This window comes from Notolabrus celidotus, chromosome 15, assembly GCF_009762535.1.
Source record: "Notolabrus celidotus isolate fNotCel1 chromosome 15, fNotCel1.pri, whole genome shotgun sequence".
NCBI lineage: Eukaryota > Metazoa > Chordata > Actinopteri > Labriformes > Labridae > Notolabrus > Notolabrus celidotus.
In genome coordinates, this window is record NC_048286.1 from 29812231 (window position 1) to 29832080 (window position 19850).

The window sequence follows — 19850 nt, forward strand, 5'->3', positions numbered from 1 at the left end:
CAAACAATCTACATGTTCAAGTCCAACAATGATGTTGTAAAAAGCCAAAAGGTGGATTTGCCGTGATGACTGTGTGAGCTGCACGTACGACAAGATACCAGATAAATAAAAAAAAGACATAAAAAAAAAAAGAAAATACGATGCTATACTTAAAAAATCAAAATAAAATAAGTAAGTACATAAATAAATAAAATAGAATAAAAGTGACTCAAATTTGAACTAGATAATAAATAAAACTGTTATGAGAATAAAACTCATTTAAAAGCGAGACTAAAAAGGTAGGTCTTGAGTTTGCTTTTACAAATGCAAATGGCTTAAGTCATTTTATAACAATCGATATCTTTAAGATCACCAGCTCAGCGTCTGTTGCCTGAATTGCAGGACAGGATGTTGCTCCTCTCTTCCTCTCAGAGATGGTTTGGGTCCAGTCTTTTTTGGGCTGCCCTCACATCTGTGCCATGCTAAATGTCATTATTTCCCCACTCTCAAGAACAGCCTAAGACACACACTATTTTTATCACAGTGTCAACAGGCAGAGGTGTTGTGAACCGCAGTCTTTACCTGGATTGATTTAATATGACGTGTCTGATCAGGTCGTCCCTAGCGTCACTTTTGTTGTTGAGAATTAACCACCATTGTAGCAGGGTTTTTGGCCAATCAGAATCAAGTATTTAACACACCTTTGGGAGTTGTAGAAGATCCTTATGAGTGTGTGAGTTAAGTTGGGGTACCCCAGCTTCCCACAGACATCCAAAGACATGTTGTTAGATTGATTAGTGTCTCTATATTGCCTGATTTAGAGTGCTTGTATTCTTTATATGCCAACCCTGTGAGTCATCGGCAACCTATTTCGTACCTATGCTCCACCTCTTGCTCAAAGCTGGGAGTGGCTAGGAGCCCTGTGACCCCCTAACAGGGTAAGTGGTATAGGTAATGATTGGATGGACTGATGGGACCAGGTGGTAAAGTTTGCCCTCTAGTACTCTGCAGGGCATGGGTACCAGTGATTAACAAGTCGCTACACCACAGTCAGTCTAACAGGATAGAGATGTTGTGATCTTTCAAACTTGAGTCTTCAGCAATTGGTTGGACCTATGGTATCAAGCTAAAAGTATCTCCATGCACTCACTTTTTCCATCGTCTCTCTTCTGTCTCTGTCAGATCGAAGCTCAGGAAGTCATCTGGACCTGACAGAGTTAATTGGCGTCCCCCTCCCTCCCTCCGTCGCCTTCACTCCGGGCTATGAGGGCTTCCCGGCCTACAACTTTGGGCCTGAAGCAAACATCGGCCGGCCCACCAAGACCTTTGTGCCAGGGTCATTCTACAGAGATTTTGCCATCATCGTCACGGTACAGATATTAGCCATAATGGCATCTTCTTTTATTAAACAGCTTTTTATGTCTTTAAGTGTGGTTAACAGCAGGGTTAATATAGAGTGGTTGAGAGTCGAAATAACCTGAGGATTCTTCATAGTTAACCAACCACAGACTACTTTATATCGCCCCCTTGTGGAATTTCAGGAATTTCAGTGTTATATTTTCTCTTTGACCTGCTCTGTGTTTCATTGAGCTTAACTTTGTATCCTGTAAACCTTTTCCAGAATTAGATATAGCTGCATGTATGTGAATGTATGAGCTACAACTATCATCTTCATTAACATCCACTGTGTTCATTCACCTGGCTACAGATACGTCCAGACACTCAGAGAGGAGGCGTGCTCTTTGCCATCACGGATGCCCGTCAGAAGGTGGTGGAGCTGGGCTTGGCCCTCACTCCGGTGCGTGGCGGCCTGCAGAGCATCTTACTGTACTACACTGACAGAGAGGACGCCTCCCACAGCCACAAAGCTGCTGCCTTCAGTGTCCCAGATATGACAAACCAGTGGACACGATTCACGGTGATGCTTCTTTCTTGTTTTCGATCGCTGTAAAGCACTTTGGGTTGCATTTAACTTGAATGAAAGGTGCCATGTAAATAAAGCTTGATTGATTGATTGATTGATTGATTGATTGATTGATTGATTGATTGACTGATTGACTGATTGATTGATTGATTGATTGATTGATTGATTGATTGATTGATTGAAAAGTCAAGATGACCATAGATCTCTTACTTGGTCACCTTATGCCATCTTAGAAGTGTGTTATCTTGGTTACATTACAATATAATGACACAAATTTTCAGGGATTTATTTAATTTATCAGTATTGTTAGTGTTTGGAAATGAAGACAGTGTTGGACATATCCTGGCTGAAGAGGCTGAACCTGACCTCTGACATATGAGGGAGTGAAAAGAGGAAGAAACATGTCTGCTTTGAAGTCAACCAATATGGGAGACAGGAAGAAGTGCCATGATAAAGTATGCATTACATGAATGCATGTGATTCATCTGACAGGTGGTGGTGGAGCATGAAGAGGTGCGTCTCTACATGGACTGTGGAGAAGCGGAGAGGACCACCTTCCATCGGAGGCCAGACAGACTCGCCTTCTCACCCAATTCAGGCATTTTTGTCGCCAATGCGGGAGGCACCGGGCTGGACAAGTTTGTGGTGAGTGAAGAAATCCTTGAAATGGACGTGTAGCAATGAGTTTTCTTGTTAAAATTTAACAAACAAAGACCCGCTGCCTGAGTCAATATCAGTGTGCAGTCTGTCCGTGCAGTCTGTTGATCTCAGCACAACTTTAGTTTATGTGTGTGAACTGTGTAGGTGTAGGCTGTGAGCTCTAGCCTCTTATTAGCATGTAAAAAGGCTGAAATGAAATCTGCCCCCAGTCCGTGTCCTCTGGAAACGTCCCACCATTCAGTTCAATGTAGGAGTAGGTGTTTAGAGGAATGACATTTTGGGCAAGCAACAAGAAGGAAATAAAAAAAGCAAAACAACAAACAACTTGCTCATAACCGGAGTGCCGCCCCAGAAAAGTAGCCCCTAGAAAAACTGTGATGTGTTTAAGTCTGTTTCTTTTTCTGTGACGCATCAAAGTTGATCTGACCGGACATCCTGATGGACTCCTCAGAACACACATTTTTTCTCCACTTCAGTAGTAGTTAATGAAGCTTTGCACGACTCAAAGGCACTCATGATGCCAAATACCAAAGCACAGCATCAATGAAAGTGAAGTCTGAAGTCTGGCTTTACACGTCCTGTACGTCTCAAACACGGTCTGCATCAAAAGCTTCTAGGTCAAAATGTCCTGACCGCCTCCCCTTAGTGCTTCCTGAGCTTTCTCTTTGACAGGCTTTGCTGTAATAAAAAAATCTGAGATCAGAGACGGAGGGAGTGAAGAAGAGAAGGGTAAACTGAAGGAAGGGACAGTGTATGTGGAAGGGAGGAGAGGACAAGGGAGTAAGTTAATGTCATATGAGGAAGAGGAGATATCAACAAGGCTGAGTTGTGGTCAGATTAAAGGCTTGAATCAGGTCTTTGAGTGTGCCAGGAGAAATTCAAAGTCAGAAAGAATGAAAGAACTATGAAGGCTTCAATCTGTATTTGCTTGGTTTGATTGACACTATAAGCGGTATGACAAACAGAGTAGACTCCTCTCTCTTCACGCTGACATCGTGGACGCTGGGTTCATTTTCAGCGTAACAAAGCTGACAGAGATAAATACTTCCTGCTGCTTCTCTTGTTGTTGCTGTGGTGATTGGTCGCAGCTATCCCCACTTTATTCAGCTTTGTTCAGTGTAGCCTGACTTTGTGAACGGGTTATCTGAAGCATGACAATATGTGCACACTCAGCAGCAGCAGCAGGCATGGCCAGTGTGCAAGATCTGGGTCACTCTGTGTGTTTGTGTGTGTGTATGTATGTGTGTGTACATGTGTGTTGTTGGTTTGTTGTCTTGGGTTTCAAAGGAGAGCAGTCATGGTATGGGGCCCTTTTTCCATCCGCTTGGGGTTTGATGTATATCTTTTGTAAAGACACTGAAAGTTGATCAAAGATTTAACATCTCTGTCCTCCTCCTAATACATCTACTTTATAAAACCCAGCATTATCACTACTGTTCCATTAGTCTGAGTGTTGAGCATGTGTGTGTGAACTTCTTTGGGATACCTCGTCTCTATGGAGATATCAGCAAGGGGACTGTACTTCATTGTTTGTGGTGCCCCTCTGTTTAAAGAGGGAGACCATGAGTATTCAACACAGTCAGTCACACATTAAAGCAGCACTTCTTAAATACTCCCATCAAGGCAAAAAATAGACCTATATTAAAGAGAAAAATATAAATAAATCACACCAAGGTTGATTCTTTGCAAGATATCTCTGCTTTATAAGGTCACTTCTCTTTGTTTCACCACTACATCATCTCCATGTAACCTTTCATCCTGTCATGTTGGGGAAAAACTAAGGAGGACCCATGTGCAGAAAATAAAAATTTAGTAATAACAGAACAAAAGGTCCAAACAAACTTACTGCAATGTCCAAGGAACCGAATTCAACAGGAAACACTTGAAACACTGGGATAAGGAAACACAAGGGGTGCATCTCAAAGCTCTTAACGTCCGTCCTTACATTGTTCACTTGCGTCTTAGCCCCTCCCACCAGAGAGGTGAGGAAATGAAACGAGAGGAGAGAGGAAACGAGGAGATTTTTGTTAAGGGAAATGAGACGTCCTTTCCTCCAGAGTGTCACGTGAAGCGACAGCGGTTTGTGATGACAGCTTTAAAAGCTGTTTGTGCCTGAACAACACTTCAATCTCAGCTCATCACATACAGACTGTTTAGAAACCGACTATGTTTATGATCTGTCTCAGGACACCCTTAGTGACTGTTTTAAGGTCCGTCTTTTTCTGTTATTAACCTCAAGTGACGTGAAGTTTCAGAGAAGTCCGAGCCGCTTCAGCATCCGAGGTATTCGATAAAGGGGGCGTGTCTGTCAGAGAAAAGACTTCCGTGAAGTCTGCACTCGTGTTTCCTCGATTATCGCTCCTCTGATCAGTCTCCTCCGATCAGTCTCCTCTGATCAGTCTCCTCCGATCAGTCTCCTCCGATCAGTCTCCTCCGATCAGTCTCCTCCGATCAGTCTCCTCCGATCAGTCTCCCCCGAGCAGTCTCCTCCGATCAGTCTCCTCCGTCCTCTCTCCTCTCTCCTCCAGCAGCGTTAAGAGCTTTGGAATGCCACTTAAGATGGTTCGGTTCGGCGGAGGAGTGAGGAGACTGAAGTTAAGAGCTTTCAGATCCACCCCAGGAAGACGTACTGTACAATGAGCCAACCCAGGACTGGGGAACAGAGGAACTAAATACAGAGTAATTAACACAGGTGTGGAACACAGGACACAGGTGAAACTAATCAGGTCAATCAAAAAAGGAGGGAAACACACAAGAACAGGAAGTCAAACCAGACACAAAGGGATCAAGAACTACAAAATAAAGCAGAGAATACAAGACAAGACTAAGAAACACAAGAAAATACAATTTTGATTCCTATTGCTAATGATCAACTTTGAGAAGATGAATCTGAAACATGTTGTGAAATAAAAAAAACTTCTTTCTGGGGGTGATTTGATTTTTCTGAAACAAGTGTCTGAGATGCTGATGAAACGGACCTGAACATGAGGGTTCTCATATTTCACATCAAATACAACCAGATATACTCAAAGTCATCAGACAGTATAAACGTACTGATTGGCTGAGGATGATTAACAATTCATCAAGAATAAAGAACATAACATAATCTGATCAGACATTACATCATTTATGTGTACACATTAGTCGTTTTTTAAGAACACCAGAATTAAGATGCTTGTTCAGTGATTTTTAAGACAGTGTTTCCTGATTCTCTGTCTTTCTCCCTCTCTCTCTCTCTCTCTCTCTCTGCAGGGATCCATTCAGCAGCTGGTGATAAAAGATGATCCCAGAGCAGCTGAGGAGCAGTGTGAAGACGATGATCCATATGTGAGAAACACACAATAACCAAAAACCACAGCTACAGTTCAGCAGTATTAGTCTCTGTGCAACCCACATGAATCAACAGCACCCTCTAGTGGTCAAGTGGCGTCACTGAATATCAGTACCAAGTTAATGGGGATGAGACCTCTGATCTGTCAGCAGTCGTATGAAATCAGTTTGCTTTTACTGCCTTCTGTTGTTATCACAGTTTGTTGAAGTTGTTATGAATGATCAGTTTACACAATTTCTGCAGGATTCAAAGTCAGAAAGTTGTTTTCTCTGTGACTTTATTTTTACAGTTATGAAAGTGTGACACATCAAGCATTTCCCCTGTCATTATTGTAATTTCACTGTAATCTGAAACATACTGTGATGTTTTCTGAAGGCCTCTGGCTACACCAGTGGAGATGACGGTCTGGATGACCGAGAGTCAGAGGAGGAGATGATGAAAAACACTGAGGAGAGAAAACTCGGCTCTGCACAGGTAGACTGGATGACTGGATGTCTGATATGTCTGAATTATTACACCAAATGAAACGACCCCTCACTTCAGTTAAATTCAGCATGAAGTATTTTGTATCTTTGGGGAGTATCTTAGTATCTCTGAAGAGCAACATTCAAAGGCACACTCAAAGGACTCTTCATAAAGTGATGCCAGAGACAGTTTGTTGATACAGAAAAGGAATCATTAAATCTTCCAGTGTGTGTGGGTGTGTGTGGGTGTGTGAGCGAGTGTGTGTTTGTTTGTTTGTTTGTTTGTTGTGTCCTCTGCTTTAAATGACCCCCTCCCCACTTCCTATCTTCTGTACCCTCAAACATCCCTCCTTGTGTACATGAGTATGTGACTGTGTGTGCCCACTGCTATCCTTCAATCTCCCACAACCAGGAAGTCAGTCTCACCCCCACGCATCCCATAATAAGTATTTACTTTGAAGCTTCAAAGGAGGCTGATCCTCTGAAGCTGAATAACTGTTGCCAGATATTAAAGTCATTACGGATGCTTACTTGTCCGTGCTGGTGATGACCCTAAACAGCTGCGTGTGTCCATGCTTCTTTGACGGTGAAATGAACAGATATTTCTCTCACATCCTGATAATCAGCATTTTCAGTTTCACTTGAACAAGGTGTGCTCTGTAACTCTGTGAGTCATTAGTTTAACTTGCAATGGGTAGGAAATAACTGCACTAACTTTCCCTGAGCAGAAAAAATTTAAATGATGTGTTGAGGATAACACAGAGTGGGGTTGTTATAGCAGAAGGTATAAGTGTGTTATATAGTGTTTGTAAGGGGTTTATGTTTGTCTGACTGACTGTTTGTTCAAAAAATACCTTGAAAAGGAGAGTAAAGTTTGCTAAGTTTGTGTTCTTTTGATTTCAGGACAGCGTTCCAGTCAGAGCTCCGCCCACTGAGGCTCCAGAGGTGGAGCTGGATGAGTACTCCGGACACCAGACCCCAACTGAGGCCACTGAAGGGATACTGAGAGGTCAGAATGAAGCTCTGGATTGAAGTAGTGGTCACTAGATCACATCTACCCTCTATGGTTAGATTAGCTGGTGTCTGGTGGAAAGAGAACATGGCAATGGAACAATTAGTTAATGCAGAGAACATGACATATTTCAACAAGATGGAGAACTAAGAAGATCTTTCATCAAAGATCCCTCAGGTCGGTACAGTCAACATCAGACCAGATTTTTGAGTTGGTTTGAAGTGGACCACATTAAGCTTTCAGTTTACCAGTCGGTCTACATTCCAACCCTCACCTATGACCATGAGCAGTGGGTCTGGACCAAATGAATAAGATCTCGGATACAAGCAGCTGAGATGAGTTTCCTCCAAAGGTTGTCTGGACTCATCCTTAGAGATAGAGTCAGGAACTCAGACATCCAGAGGGAGCTCGGAGTAGACCCGCTGCTCCTTGGAAAGGAGTCAGTTGAGGTGGTTCGGGCATCTGATAAGGAAGCCTCCCAGAAGCCTTCAGGCCCCAGGGAAGATCCAGAACTCGTTGGAGGTATTATATGTCCCACCTGGTCTGGGATCGCCTCATGATTCCCCAGGAGGAGCTGGAAAGTGTTGCTGGGGAGAGGGGTGTCTGGGTCAATCTGCTTGGACTGTTGCCTCCATGACCTGACCCTGGATAAGCGGAAGAAAATGGATGGATGGATGGGTGGATGGATGGATGGATGGATGGATGGATGGATGGATGGATGTGTTTGTGGTGTTTCTCTCTCACTATTCCTCCTCTGCTCTGTTAATCAATCACCTGTTTAAAACTAACAATGAAAACTGAACCCGCTGATGATGTCATGATGTCCTTTATGCACAGGGCCTCACAGGACAGAGGAGCCGGGGGAGAGATCAGGAGAGGTACTTTTGTTTCCTTTGAATGTCTTTTTCTGTTTATGAGGAATTTAAATCCTCACACATCACACGCGTCATCTTTTTATGGAAAATCGATTTCCATTGGAGTCTTATCTGAATTTCCAGGGTCGTGGCAGGCACGGGTACAAAGGAGCACGTGGAGACCCTGGACCCAGAGGCCCAGCTGGCCAACCTGGTCCCCCAGGTCCCACCCCTCTACCTGGACAATCTCACCCTGGTCCAAGAGGGACTCAGGGAACACCAGGACTCCCTGGATCCCCAGGACTGCCAGGGAGAGATGGACAGCAGGTGTGTGGGTTGAAGAGACAGACACACACGTAAACACGAGTTAATAAGATTCAGTACTAATCCTAAATCTGTCTCACTTCACAGGGAAGAAAGGGGGATAAAGGAGATCCAGTAAGTTTGTGGATCTTTTCTTTGGTGTTTTTCTTTCATCTTTGTTCTTCAGCTCAAATGTACACATGGCTTTTCCCTGCAGGGTCAGAGAGGGACTCATGGATTGGATGGAGAAGAAGGAGCTAAAGGAGATAAGGTACGGCTAAAGCAAACAAGTGTAACCTTTATTTATTAAATGCTTTATTCGAATTGTTCACCACTAAATGTGAAAGAGACATGAATCCACCTCTCCTCTTCCTTTCATCACTTTACAGGGTGACCAAGGAGTTGGTATGCCTGGTCCTCCTGGTCTCCCAGGGCCCCCTGGACCTCCCAGGTCGCGCAGTGTTCCTGTGAGTCCCAACTTTATTTATTTATTTATTTATTTATTGGAGTGAATTAACATGTATAAGATATAAACACAGTAAGGATAAGGTCTACAAACATCTCAGGACTGTGTTGGACTGTGCTTGTGTTACAGTACGGAGCAGATGCCCTTGGTTCTGGGTTTGAAGACCTTGAGAGTGATACAGAACTCATCAGGGTAAGGAAATCCTGCAGAGAGGGATTTTAAAGCCTGATTTTTTTTTTTCACTTACACAGAATAAAAAAGTTTACAATAACTCTTCCCACTATAGGGTCCTCCTGGTGTACCTGGGCCTCCAGGACCCCCTGGTCCACCTGGGCCTCACCTGTCGTCATCTGGGTCAGCTGAAGGCCCCTTTCCAGGGCATGCTGGACCACCTGGTCCTGTTGGTAGGGACGGACTTCCAGGGAACCCAGGAATACCTGTGAGTAACGCTGATGAAAAATGTATCCAATTCAACCTTCAGTTACTTTTTGTTATGAATGTGATCATCAGACTCAACATCACGCTCGAGGTTGTGCTGTTATCTACCTTTATCATGAATGAATGAATGAATACTCTACCTTTAACTTGTTGTGTTTCTGGATTCCTCTCTTCATTGTCATTGTCTCCCTCCTCTCCCCTCTTTAGTAAATCACATTGTAGCGATCAATATGTCTGTGTCACTGAAATAACCAGTCTGTCTTTATCCTCCTTCTTTTCTGTCATTCTTCACCCTCCATTACTCCTCCTCCTTCTCTCCTCTCCTCTCCTCACAACTATTGTTCCCCTTCCTCGTTCCCTTCCTGTTGTCTGCTCCACTCCTCTCCGCTGTGTTTCAGATGTTTGAGGATTGGTTTAGTGGTTCTGGACCAGATGGTTCAGGCTTGAGCTCAGGGTTGTCGTCAGACCTCGGCTCAGGTTTCAGTTCTGGGTTCAGTCCTGAGCCCAGTTTTGCGTCTGGTTCTGGACTTGACTTTGGGTCTGCTTGGGGTTCAGGAGAGGTATATGAAACTGGTTTGCTGAACAAGCAAACACTAAAAGGCAGAGCTACAGGAAAAAGCCTGAGTATTGAGAAACCATCAATCCTTTACAACATTGACTCATTTAAATACCAATCCAAGACATAATCCAAACTTTAAAACACCTATATGAACTCATGGTCTCATTACCCAGGCTGAGGACTGTACATTTGCTCCGACCATGTTGTCTCTACGGCTGGCAGCTAGCTGAACTGTTCTGACCTGGCTGGCTTTGCTCTGTGGATGCGTGTATATACGACAGCTTGATTTTCTTCTTTGATAATCTCTCTGGCATCCATTACCACGCTGACTTTTTACCTGCTTGAAGTCTTGTCAACAACTTTATCATTTACTTTCTGATGTCATTACTTTGAGCTTGACTTTTGCTAAAACGAACTGAGCTCCAACTTTTTTTGAAACTTGAGAACATTTTTGCTTTTTTCCACACAACATGGTGAAAGGAACAAATCTGCCTTTTAGCTGACCTGTTTGAAAACATATCACTGCCTCTTGCTTGTTCTCAGATTACTCATGCACAGAACCAAGGCATGCTAATATTTATCCCTCAGACTATGTGTAACAGTTATCTTAGCAAATAACTTTGTGTAACTTTAGTACAGGTTTACATTGCTGGATAAGGGCTTTAACTGAACTCCCATTCAGGTTAGAATTTAGACCTGGTAGTATTATTATTATTATTATTATTATTATTATTATTATTGTTATTATTATTACTACTAGTACTTTTATTATTATCAAACTCTGTATTATTATTATTATTATTATTATTATTATTATTATTATTACTACTAGTACTTTTATTATTACCATACTCTGTGTTATTATTATTATTATTATTATTATTATTATTATTATTATTATTATTATTATTATTGTTGTTATTATTATTGACTAGTGGAGTTAATTTAATCATTCATTCATTCAGGCAGACTAAACATTCTCGTCTCCTTTACCTTTAGTTTGTCTGCATGGTAGGGTTACAGATAAAGTTGATGCAGTGATGTTAACTGAGTCAAATTATCATCATGAACCAGGTTATATATTTTTTTATAACTCAAGCAATAAATCTTCACTACGCTGTGTCAAAAGAGCCCTGAGATTGAATAAGAATACATCTAATGAAATTGAAATGAAATATCAAACATTTCAACAATAACAAGGGAGATGTTAGACACAACAACATCTATTTCTCTGACTTAAATGAAGGAAAGTATTAAATATATGCAGGTTGTTTTTAACCTGAGACCAGAAAAAGATCCTATTACCAAATTTTTGAAAATAATTTAGTATTTCTAAACAAACCTTTCAGGCCCTGTTAGTAGTCTGGTATAAATATCCACAGTCAGAGATCAATTGAGTACATCTTTCTATCTGTATAGAGTTTTGATAGCCAGTAATCTAATGAAGCATCAGTCAAAAGTCAATAGTTCAGTGTACATTTTTTATTAAAAGGCTCTGTGGCTTCTGTAACATTCTGTTTTCTGTTTGTACAACAGCAGAATACAGAAACACTGCTCTGCTTTGGTACACAATAAGAATATCCTTGGCTGTGCTCTTAAATAATGATAAAACATATGCTTGTGCATCAATGCTTCTAATGCTGCTGACTCCATTGCTTCATGCTACATTTTAGCAAAACAGACATGAAAATGCAACGGAATAGGAGATACTTTTATTTTAGATGATAGACATTTGTGACCCTCAGTTGGTCAAAATTGTCCCTACAATGATATATGACACAAAAATAAATGTGGTGTCACCTGACTGGAACAATGTTAGCATGATGTGTTGAAGGTAACACAGCGGATGATCAAATCCCTTCAGGAAGCTGACCGAGGACCCGGTTTGTGGAAAAAGAGAGTGTTCCTTAAGAGTGACGGACTGTCACCTTTGTGTTGTTGGTCCTGTGTCGATGGCTCACAGGTCAACAAACAGCAAAGCATAACATTGCTGAGCTCTGCTAACTAACAGCTTTTCTCTGATTTAACTTTAACACAGTTATTTTTATCCACATCTATTTGTGTCTCTCTTTATTCGTATGTTCAGGGTCTCTCAGGACGAAATGGGTCTCCAGGTCTACCAGGATCTGTGGGAGAGAAGGTATGATCTTAGAGATAGATGAGGAGTTCAGTGAGCAGTATCAAAACAAAGCGGTACAAAAACAGCTTTGTTCCTGCTTTAATCACTGAACTGAATAAGCCATATACTTTTGTAATGTATTGATCCCTGTATATGTAAAACTTAATTCTCTCTCCTTCTCTGCATCCTCAGGGTGACCAAGGCTCACCAGGGTCACCTGGACCAAAGGTGATGTATCCTCAAAGTCAAAATAAATATGATTCTCCAAAACAAAGACGTTTCTGATTGTTCTCCACGACAAGGACAAATCAGTGTTAACCAGGCACTGTGGGAATTCTTTTTTTATTCATCCCTGCAGGGCGAATGTGGGTTTGTAGGTACCGCTGGACACTCAGGGACACCAGGGCCAGCTGGTCCACCGGGACAGAGAGGCCCATCAGGTCCTCCAGGACCTCCCGGCCTACCTGGACCTCCAGGAACCAAGTTCTTTGTAGAGGTGAACTCTTATAATATTAAACCTACACACACACCACTGCTATTAAAAACATATACACAGCTACTGCCGCCTATAAGACTGGTAACAGGTCTAAGGTAACAGGTCTAGTTCAGTAACATCAGACTCTGCTTTGTTTCAGGATATGGAGGGATCCGGGAAGAGTGATATGCTCATTGGAGCTGGAGTCAGAGGCTCACAGGTCAGTGCTGGAGAGTGTGTGAGATTTAATACAGACTGCATGTGTTATGTTGTATACTAAGCTTTCTGTTTTGTTTTTTTCAGGGACCGCCTGGTCAACCTGGCCCACAGGGACCCAAGGTAATCGACTCATGAGGATTCATAAAATATACTAATAAGACAGCTAAAAATACTGAATGTGTTATATTCTCCTCAAAGTAAACTCAGTGGTAGCCCCCTCAGGAGACACTTTTTATTGCACTTCTTGATCAAAGACGCTTTCTTATGTCTTTTTTGTAGGGTGAGGATGGAGCCATGGGCGCTCCAGGGCTCTCTGTCAAGGTATGCTGAGCCTTAAAGTGTACTGCTTTAGATTTACATGTTGCTGCACAGAATCCTAATTTGTTATCATACAAAATAATATGTTACAGAGACTGAAACACTAATAAGAATCAGAGTGTATTACTGCAAGTAAACATATAACAATGAAATCACTTGCTGACTCTGCTGTGTGTGATTGTAGGGAGAACCTGGAGACCAGGGTCCAACAGGTTTTCAGGGTCCTGCTGGACTTCCAGGAGCTAGAGTAAGTCATTGGTGATATTTGCAAAACAACTGTGTTGATTATCCTTTATTTCTGCATGTAAAATTTTTGATTGCAAAATCGTTTGCTTACTCGCAGAGTAAAAATGTCTCTGTTCATGCCTGATCAACTAGGGATGTTTACCTTTAGTCAAATATGCTCACCCTCACCCCAGCAATACTTGTAGGTTAAACTAGTTCCTAATATTTTTAGGTGTAGAAATTGCACTAATGTAGTGTGTTAGCTGCAGCACAGCCACTCTCCACTAGCCAGAGCTGCAGATCCAGTCAGTGGCTGCTGCCATAAAGCTTTACTACCCAGATGTAAACAAACACAGGTGACAGATGGCATGCTGTAGCCTGGTGTGGTTTGGTAGTATTTTGATCTGGAAAATATTAAAGTGTTTGCACCTCTCTGATGACATTTTTCTTTGCTCTAAAAACAGGGGGCCAAAGGAGAAAAAGGCAATCAAGGATCAAAGGTAGGGCTGCTGAACCAGATACCATCAGGTGCTCTGTCAAAACAGATGATGTTACTTTATAGCAAACAAATGTCTCACATCAAGTTTTCCAAAGCAGCTGATGATACAGACATATTTTGTGTGTTTCTGTCATTCAGATAAAAACTCTCTGTTGTAGCATACATTGTATTTTTCTGAACCCTTATTCTCTTTTCTTTCTTCCTATTATTTCTAAAGACTGACTCTTTTCTTTGTCCTTAAGGGTGACCGAGGTGTTGATGGGCTCAGTATCTCAGGACCACCTGGGCCTCCCGGACCTCCTGGATCCATCATTAATCTGCAGGAAGTAAGACACACAGTAACACACACAGCGTCAGCTTTAAGAAGATGTGTTTCACGTCATTCAGAAATGATCTTTGTTGTTTCCCAGGGCCCTCAAAAGGTCACAGGTGGATTTATTTGCAGTTTTTTTTGGGGGGGGGCTCTCTCTCACTATATTGAAACTGTTAGCATGCAGTCTTTTGCACACTTCAAGGTGATTTCTTTAAAGAAAAAAAATGACTCTGAAAGCCAGAACTTTGGTTACATGGCTGTCTTGAGGTGCTGTCACAGTTTTAAGCCTGTCTTGTAAATATGACCGAACTCTGACAAACATGACAGCTGTGCATCAACTTACTCTTCTTACTCTCTGTCTGCAGCTCCTTCTCAACGTTACGGACGGCACCTTCAACTTCACAGAGATCAGGGGACCACCAGGGCCCATGGTGCGTAGCAACAACCTGCTAATACAGTGTGAAGATGACCGTACAGATGCCATTTTCTGTTCCCTCTTAAGATATTCAAGTACAAACTGACAGCTGCTGATAAGGACAGAAGGAGAGTCACTTCTATGACCGACAGTTCAGTTACACAGACATAGATTTGAGCTCCAACAGAAGACTTTGACTGTTTATTATTTTACCTTACAATACAGCGATACAGTTCTTGTACCACATGCTTTGTGCTTTCTAAAAGCCCCGTCTGTGCACTCTGAAGCTCTTCGACTGCAGTGGTGTTTGAACAGAGAACAGAGAATTAACCCAGAACTACTGCTTTGCTTGCACCTGTCCTCATGTCTCCATGTGCATGCTTTTGCAAACCTTTGAGTGAACTGTGTGTGTGTTTGCTGTGCGCGTTGCAGGGCCCTGAAGGCCTGGCTGGCAGAGCTGGATTTCCTGTAAGAGCATTTTGCATCACTCTCTCATGCTGTAGCACCTGACTAGACTTTTATATGTTGAGGTTTATCAGCAAAGGTGTAACTTTTAATTTAAAGCCATATAACACTTTGTTTCTAATTTTGCTTTTGCTGACTTTGGGCTAGAAGGGGTAGGTAATCAAAGAACTGCACTTTAAGATCAGTTCATCCTTTATGAAACATTCAAACTTTGCTTTATTATCCATCCATCCATCCATCCATCCATCCATCCATCCATCCATCCATCCATCCCCAGGGCCCCAGGGGACCAAAGGGAGATGTAGGTCCTCAAGGTGTCCAGGGGCCATCAGGACTCAGGGTGAGAACACAGTGATGAGCTGCACAAATGTTTTCATGTTCAAGACAAGAAGGCTACACTGTGTGCGCAGGTACATTACATGTTTGTTTTTCACACTAACAGGGAGAGAAGGGAGAGCCAGGGGTGACCATCGCTGCCGACGGATCCATCATGTCAGCACCACGAGGCCCTCAGGGGCCCAAAGGCATCAAGGTACTGGAGGAATGATCACGTTTCACTGTAACTGATGATGCATGCCATTAAGAAACACTGACACCTTGGTGTTGGGATCATTAGTATGGCACCAGAACCCCTGGTCTTTATCCCTGCACCATACACTCTCAGTGTTAGATGTCAACATGTGTGCAATATGAATGTCAGTCTGAGGTAGACTGAGACTAGATGTTATTTATTCCTTCCATCATGATGTTGTTTATGCATCATGACTGCAGTAAGTTTTATTTTTATCCAGTTGTTAAAATCTGATACATTTACATCTACATTGTAATATAATAAACTATTACATGAGCCCTCAAATCTCATGTCATGTCTCACTTCATGCTGCTCTGTCGTTTCACAGGGTGACCGTGGGTATCCTGGACCTTCTGGACTTATAGTGAGTTCATGTCATGAGCATAAATACCCACTAATCTTTTCATAAACTCATATGTTTTCTAAAGGACGACCTGAAAACAAGTCCAGAGTACATCACTGTGTTTGTGTTTGTTTCAGGGCCCCATGGGACCAACTGGACAGAAAGGAGAGTATGGCTTCCCTGGTCGCCCAGTGAGTACCTGGTGTTGTTTCATTTTCAGGGTGTTGGAGCCTGTGTGGGAGGAGGAGTTCAAAAATGAAATACAACATACAGCATTGTATAAATCCCCCTAAAATGCTCAGATATCTCAACAGTGTCAGTGTTTCATGCTACACAGTGCAGTCTGTTTGTTGTCTTTTATAAACATTTGTTTCCTCCTTAACGCAGGGTCGACCTGGTATGCTTGGGAGGAAAGGAGACAGAGGAGAATCTATCGGCATGCCGGTAAGAGATGAAGAAGGATCTGTGATTTTCTTGCCCTTAAGCCTAAACACAGATTTGTTTATGAACGTATATAATCTAGAAAACTGTAAACAAACCTATGCCAGCGGGATGTTTGTGAAAGTTTTGCATTTTTGGTGGTTGGACAACCCTCTTCTTTGAAACTGCTTTGTCAGCCTGACTGGATTTTAAAACAGAGCACCTTCAACCATTTTATAATATGTGTGTGTGTTCTTCTGTCTCCTTCAGGGACCTCCAGGTCCTCCAGGCCAACCTGGACATCCAGGAAGAGTCATTGGGCTGAATGGAGTAAGTTTCCTCATTTCACATTGTGTTTCTCTGATTTTAAGTTTATGGACCATGTTGATGAAGAAGATGATGCTGATGAATATGGGGCGCCGTTTGTAAACTTTATGCACAATGAAAATAACAACAACAATTCTCCACATTTAGCTCCAAAATGTCCTAACAATCTAGAGTGAATTTTTAAAAGTCACTTTTTTTTATCACATTTAGAGTAATATTTGTGATCTTCTTCACATTTAATTTTGTTGTGAAAAATATGTTAAGTTAAAATTGTGTAAAATCCAAATGTTAAATCTAAATCTAAATGTTCAACGAAAAATCTAAATGATTAATATAAATCTAAATGTTAAATATAAATATAAATATTAAATATAAATATAAATGTTAAATATAAATATAAATGTTAAATGTTAAATATACATATTAAATATAAATATGAATGTTAAATGTTAAATATAAATGTTAAATATCAATCTAAATGTTAAATATAAATGTTAAATCTAAATCTAAATATTAAATATAAATCCAAATGTTAAATATAAATATAAATATAAAATATAAATATAAATGTTAGATATAAATCTAAATCTTAAATGTTAAATCTAAATGTTAAATGTTGCTCTGTGATCCTGAATATTTAGCTGATATGCAAATTCACACTGCTGCATATCAGCTAAATATTTAGGATCGCGGAGCAACATTTAACATTTAGATTTAACATTTAACATTTAGATTTAACATTTAACATTTAGATTTAACATTTAACATTTAGATTTAGATTTAGATTAAATATTTAGATTTATCGTTGAACATTTAGATTTATATTGAACATTTACATTTATATTTAGCATTTGGATTTAACAATGATTTTAACTTAATATTTTTTTCACAAGAAAATTAAATATTCCTCTAAATGTGATAAAAAAGTGACTTTTAAAAATTCACTCTACATTTTTATGACCTTTTGGAGTTAAATGTGGAGAAATGTTGTTGTTATTTTCAGATGAATGTCCTACACTTAAGGTTGCATTGCTTAAAAGGCTTCTGTCACAGATAGAAAACAAAGAGAAGAAAATACTTTAAACAAATCCATCAGGACAAATGCATATCACTAACAATCTGCATTTTTATAACAGCTTCCACTGAACCTTTCAAGATATCCATAGCTTCACTTTTAAAGACATCACTCCAGCAGCTTTCACACTCATCACTTCAACAATACAACACAAAAAACATCATCACACCATCATGTCTGCTCATCCATGTTTATTTAGCTCCTTTGTGTTTATTTTGCCTCATTCTAACAAATACTTGATGTACCTTCATCGTTCAGTCTGACCACGCTGCTCTTCTTTGAATTTTAAAGACAGTGTTTCCGGTGCGACCCAGACCGCACTGCAAAAAGGGACGAGTAAGTCTGAGTGGGACCATCTGATTGGTCTGTTTCAGTGTGGATTCGGACCACCTGGTGGTTCTGTCGGTGTGTGGGTGTAGCAGCATGGCAGCTCTCTGGTCTGGGCTACAAATGGTCTCCCCACTTTTTATCACCACTTTCTTTTACCTTCCCTCAAATCCTCCTCACCCCTGTCCTGTCCTGGTTCTCCTTCAAAAGGCTACATGTCTGTGGGTCCGGCCTCTTTTCATCAGGCATTAACATTCCTCTTGTTTACAGAATGATTTTCAGACATGCTTCTTACCATCACATTATCTAATTTTAATGGGTGCAAGTCTGAAATAAGTTTAAAAGATGCATACGCCACCTTTAATACTGGGCTGGGTTAAATTTGCAAGTTGGTCAAACCTTCCTCAGGGTCCTGCTGACCCTGTCAATCCTCTATTACAGCCTGTGCATAGAGAGTATGCATGTGATGTCACTGTGGGCAGCACTCATTGTGGGTATACCACAATGGCAGGAAGCACTTTTAGCCGAGTTGGGAGCACATACATTACCCCTTACATAGATATGACGTGGCTGAACCGTCCTGTATGCATCTTGGATGTAATTACACCAGAATCTAAATTTTGATTTCTGAAGATGAATGTGAATGCCAGGTGTTAAAGGGGCTCTGAATCTGAATCCTGCTTCATGTCCTTGTCTTACTGTCCTCCTCACTGAGGAAAAGGAAGCTGAGGGAATCTCTGACAGGCAAGAGGAAGAAAATTGTCAACTCTACATCTCTTTTCATTTCAGTCAGTTCAAAAAGGAATCTCCATTGTTATTGATTTGAGAGGGTGATTCCTTTTTAACTGATTGTTTTTAAAGTGAGATGAATCAAACTCTGACTTCTCTTTCATCGTTATGTAGAAAGAAATGTTCATGGGAATGTGTTTTCTGGTGATGCTGCAGTTTCTGCTTTGCTAGATTCCAATCAAGTCAACCAGAGGAGGGATTTTACATTCAACTTTATATCTTAAAATGTGGAATTTTATAGATTTTGATGAGATGTATTTAGTGTAATTTGTGGGATAAGAGTGCTGATTGGAATTTGGCTGCTTCTCGTTGCAGTTTTGGGTTTCAGGTGTGGTGAAGGGCTCCTCTGCTAATGAATGAAAATCAATCTTAACTGATACATGAATAATAAGTGTCAAACTGATTCAGAAAAATGATACCAGGGTGAATAAAAGTACAGTTTGCTATGTCCAATAATAAACTGAGTTTGTCATGAAGGGCACTTGGAAGCAGTGGCGGAGCCAGACAGTGATGACCTGGGTGGCCATACTGGGGCACTGACTGTTAAGGGGTGGCCAGGTGTAAAACATTAGGGGCTTACCCCAAACCTAGGAGGGTTACTTCCAATGATCACATCAACTTATTTTTCTAAAATAATTTTAAAATGTTACATTTTTGTAGATTTCTAACGTTAACATTAAAAATGTAACTCGACAAGTGTCAAAATTTAAATCTGCTGAGCTGAACTCTTTAAGGACTCAAAATGAAGATGATTGTCCAAAGTCAAAGCATAAACAAAAACAATATTCAAATACAAAGAAACTACTGTCTCTGCAGCTTGTTGAAACACAACAACACAATAGCTGATTTCAATATAAGTAATGCTTCTGACTTGGCAAATAGCCAATCATGTTTAAGAATTTCAGGGTGGCCACTGGAGGGGAGGGGGGCAATCAGTTTTCAGAAGTGCCCCTGGCCACC

The 19850-nt window shown here is 41.0% G+C and overlaps 1 protein-coding gene across 6 annotated transcripts in view; it reads left to right on the forward strand.

Annotated features, from left to right (window-relative positions):
- The window catches only part of col15a1b (collagen, type XV, alpha 1b), a 62754-nt gene that overhangs the window by 34065 nt on the left and 8839 nt on the right, over positions 1–19850 (forward strand). For 2 of the 6 annotated variants that reach the window (XM_034703546.1, XM_034703542.1), the window contains 32 exons: positions 1162–1349; positions 1688–1897; positions 2396–2548; positions 5816–5890; positions 6270–6368; positions 7262–7367; positions 8208–8248; positions 8369–8551; positions 8636–8662; positions 8745–8798; positions 8917–8994; positions 9123–9185; positions 9280–9432; positions 9830–9991; positions 12077–12130; positions 12302–12337; positions 12468–12605; positions 12745–12804; positions 12888–12923; positions 13083–13124; positions 13306–13368; positions 13811–13846; positions 14088–14171; positions 14524–14589; positions 15006–15041; positions 15316–15378; positions 15481–15570; positions 15938–15973; positions 16090–16143; positions 16340–16396; positions 16643–16702; positions 18066–18110. In XM_034703546.1, the coding sequence (XP_034559437.1) occupies positions 1162–1349; positions 1688–1897; positions 2396–2548; positions 5816–5890; positions 6270–6368; positions 7262–7367; positions 8208–8248; positions 8369–8551; positions 8636–8662; positions 8745–8798; positions 8917–8994; positions 9123–9185; positions 9280–9432; positions 9830–9991; positions 12077–12130; positions 12302–12337; positions 12468–12605; positions 12745–12804; positions 12888–12923; positions 13083–13124; positions 13306–13368; positions 13811–13846; positions 14088–14171; positions 14524–14589; positions 15006–15041; positions 15316–15378; positions 15481–15570; positions 15938–15973; positions 16090–16143; positions 16340–16396; positions 16643–16702; positions 18066–18110 (2648 nt within the window). The remainder of the gene's footprint in view (positions 1–1161; positions 1350–1687; positions 1898–2395; positions 2549–5815; positions 5891–6269; positions 6369–7261; positions 7368–8207; positions 8249–8368; positions 8552–8635; positions 8663–8744; positions 8799–8916; positions 8995–9122; positions 9186–9279; positions 9433–9829; positions 9992–12076; positions 12131–12301; positions 12338–12467; positions 12606–12744; positions 12805–12887; positions 12924–13082; positions 13125–13305; positions 13369–13810; positions 13847–14087; positions 14172–14523; positions 14590–15005; positions 15042–15315; positions 15379–15480; positions 15571–15937; positions 15974–16089; positions 16144–16339; positions 16397–16642; positions 16703–18065; positions 18111–19850) is intronic. The other 4 variants (XM_034703544.1, XM_034703543.1, XM_034703545.1 and 1 more) reach the window with 4 other exon arrangements.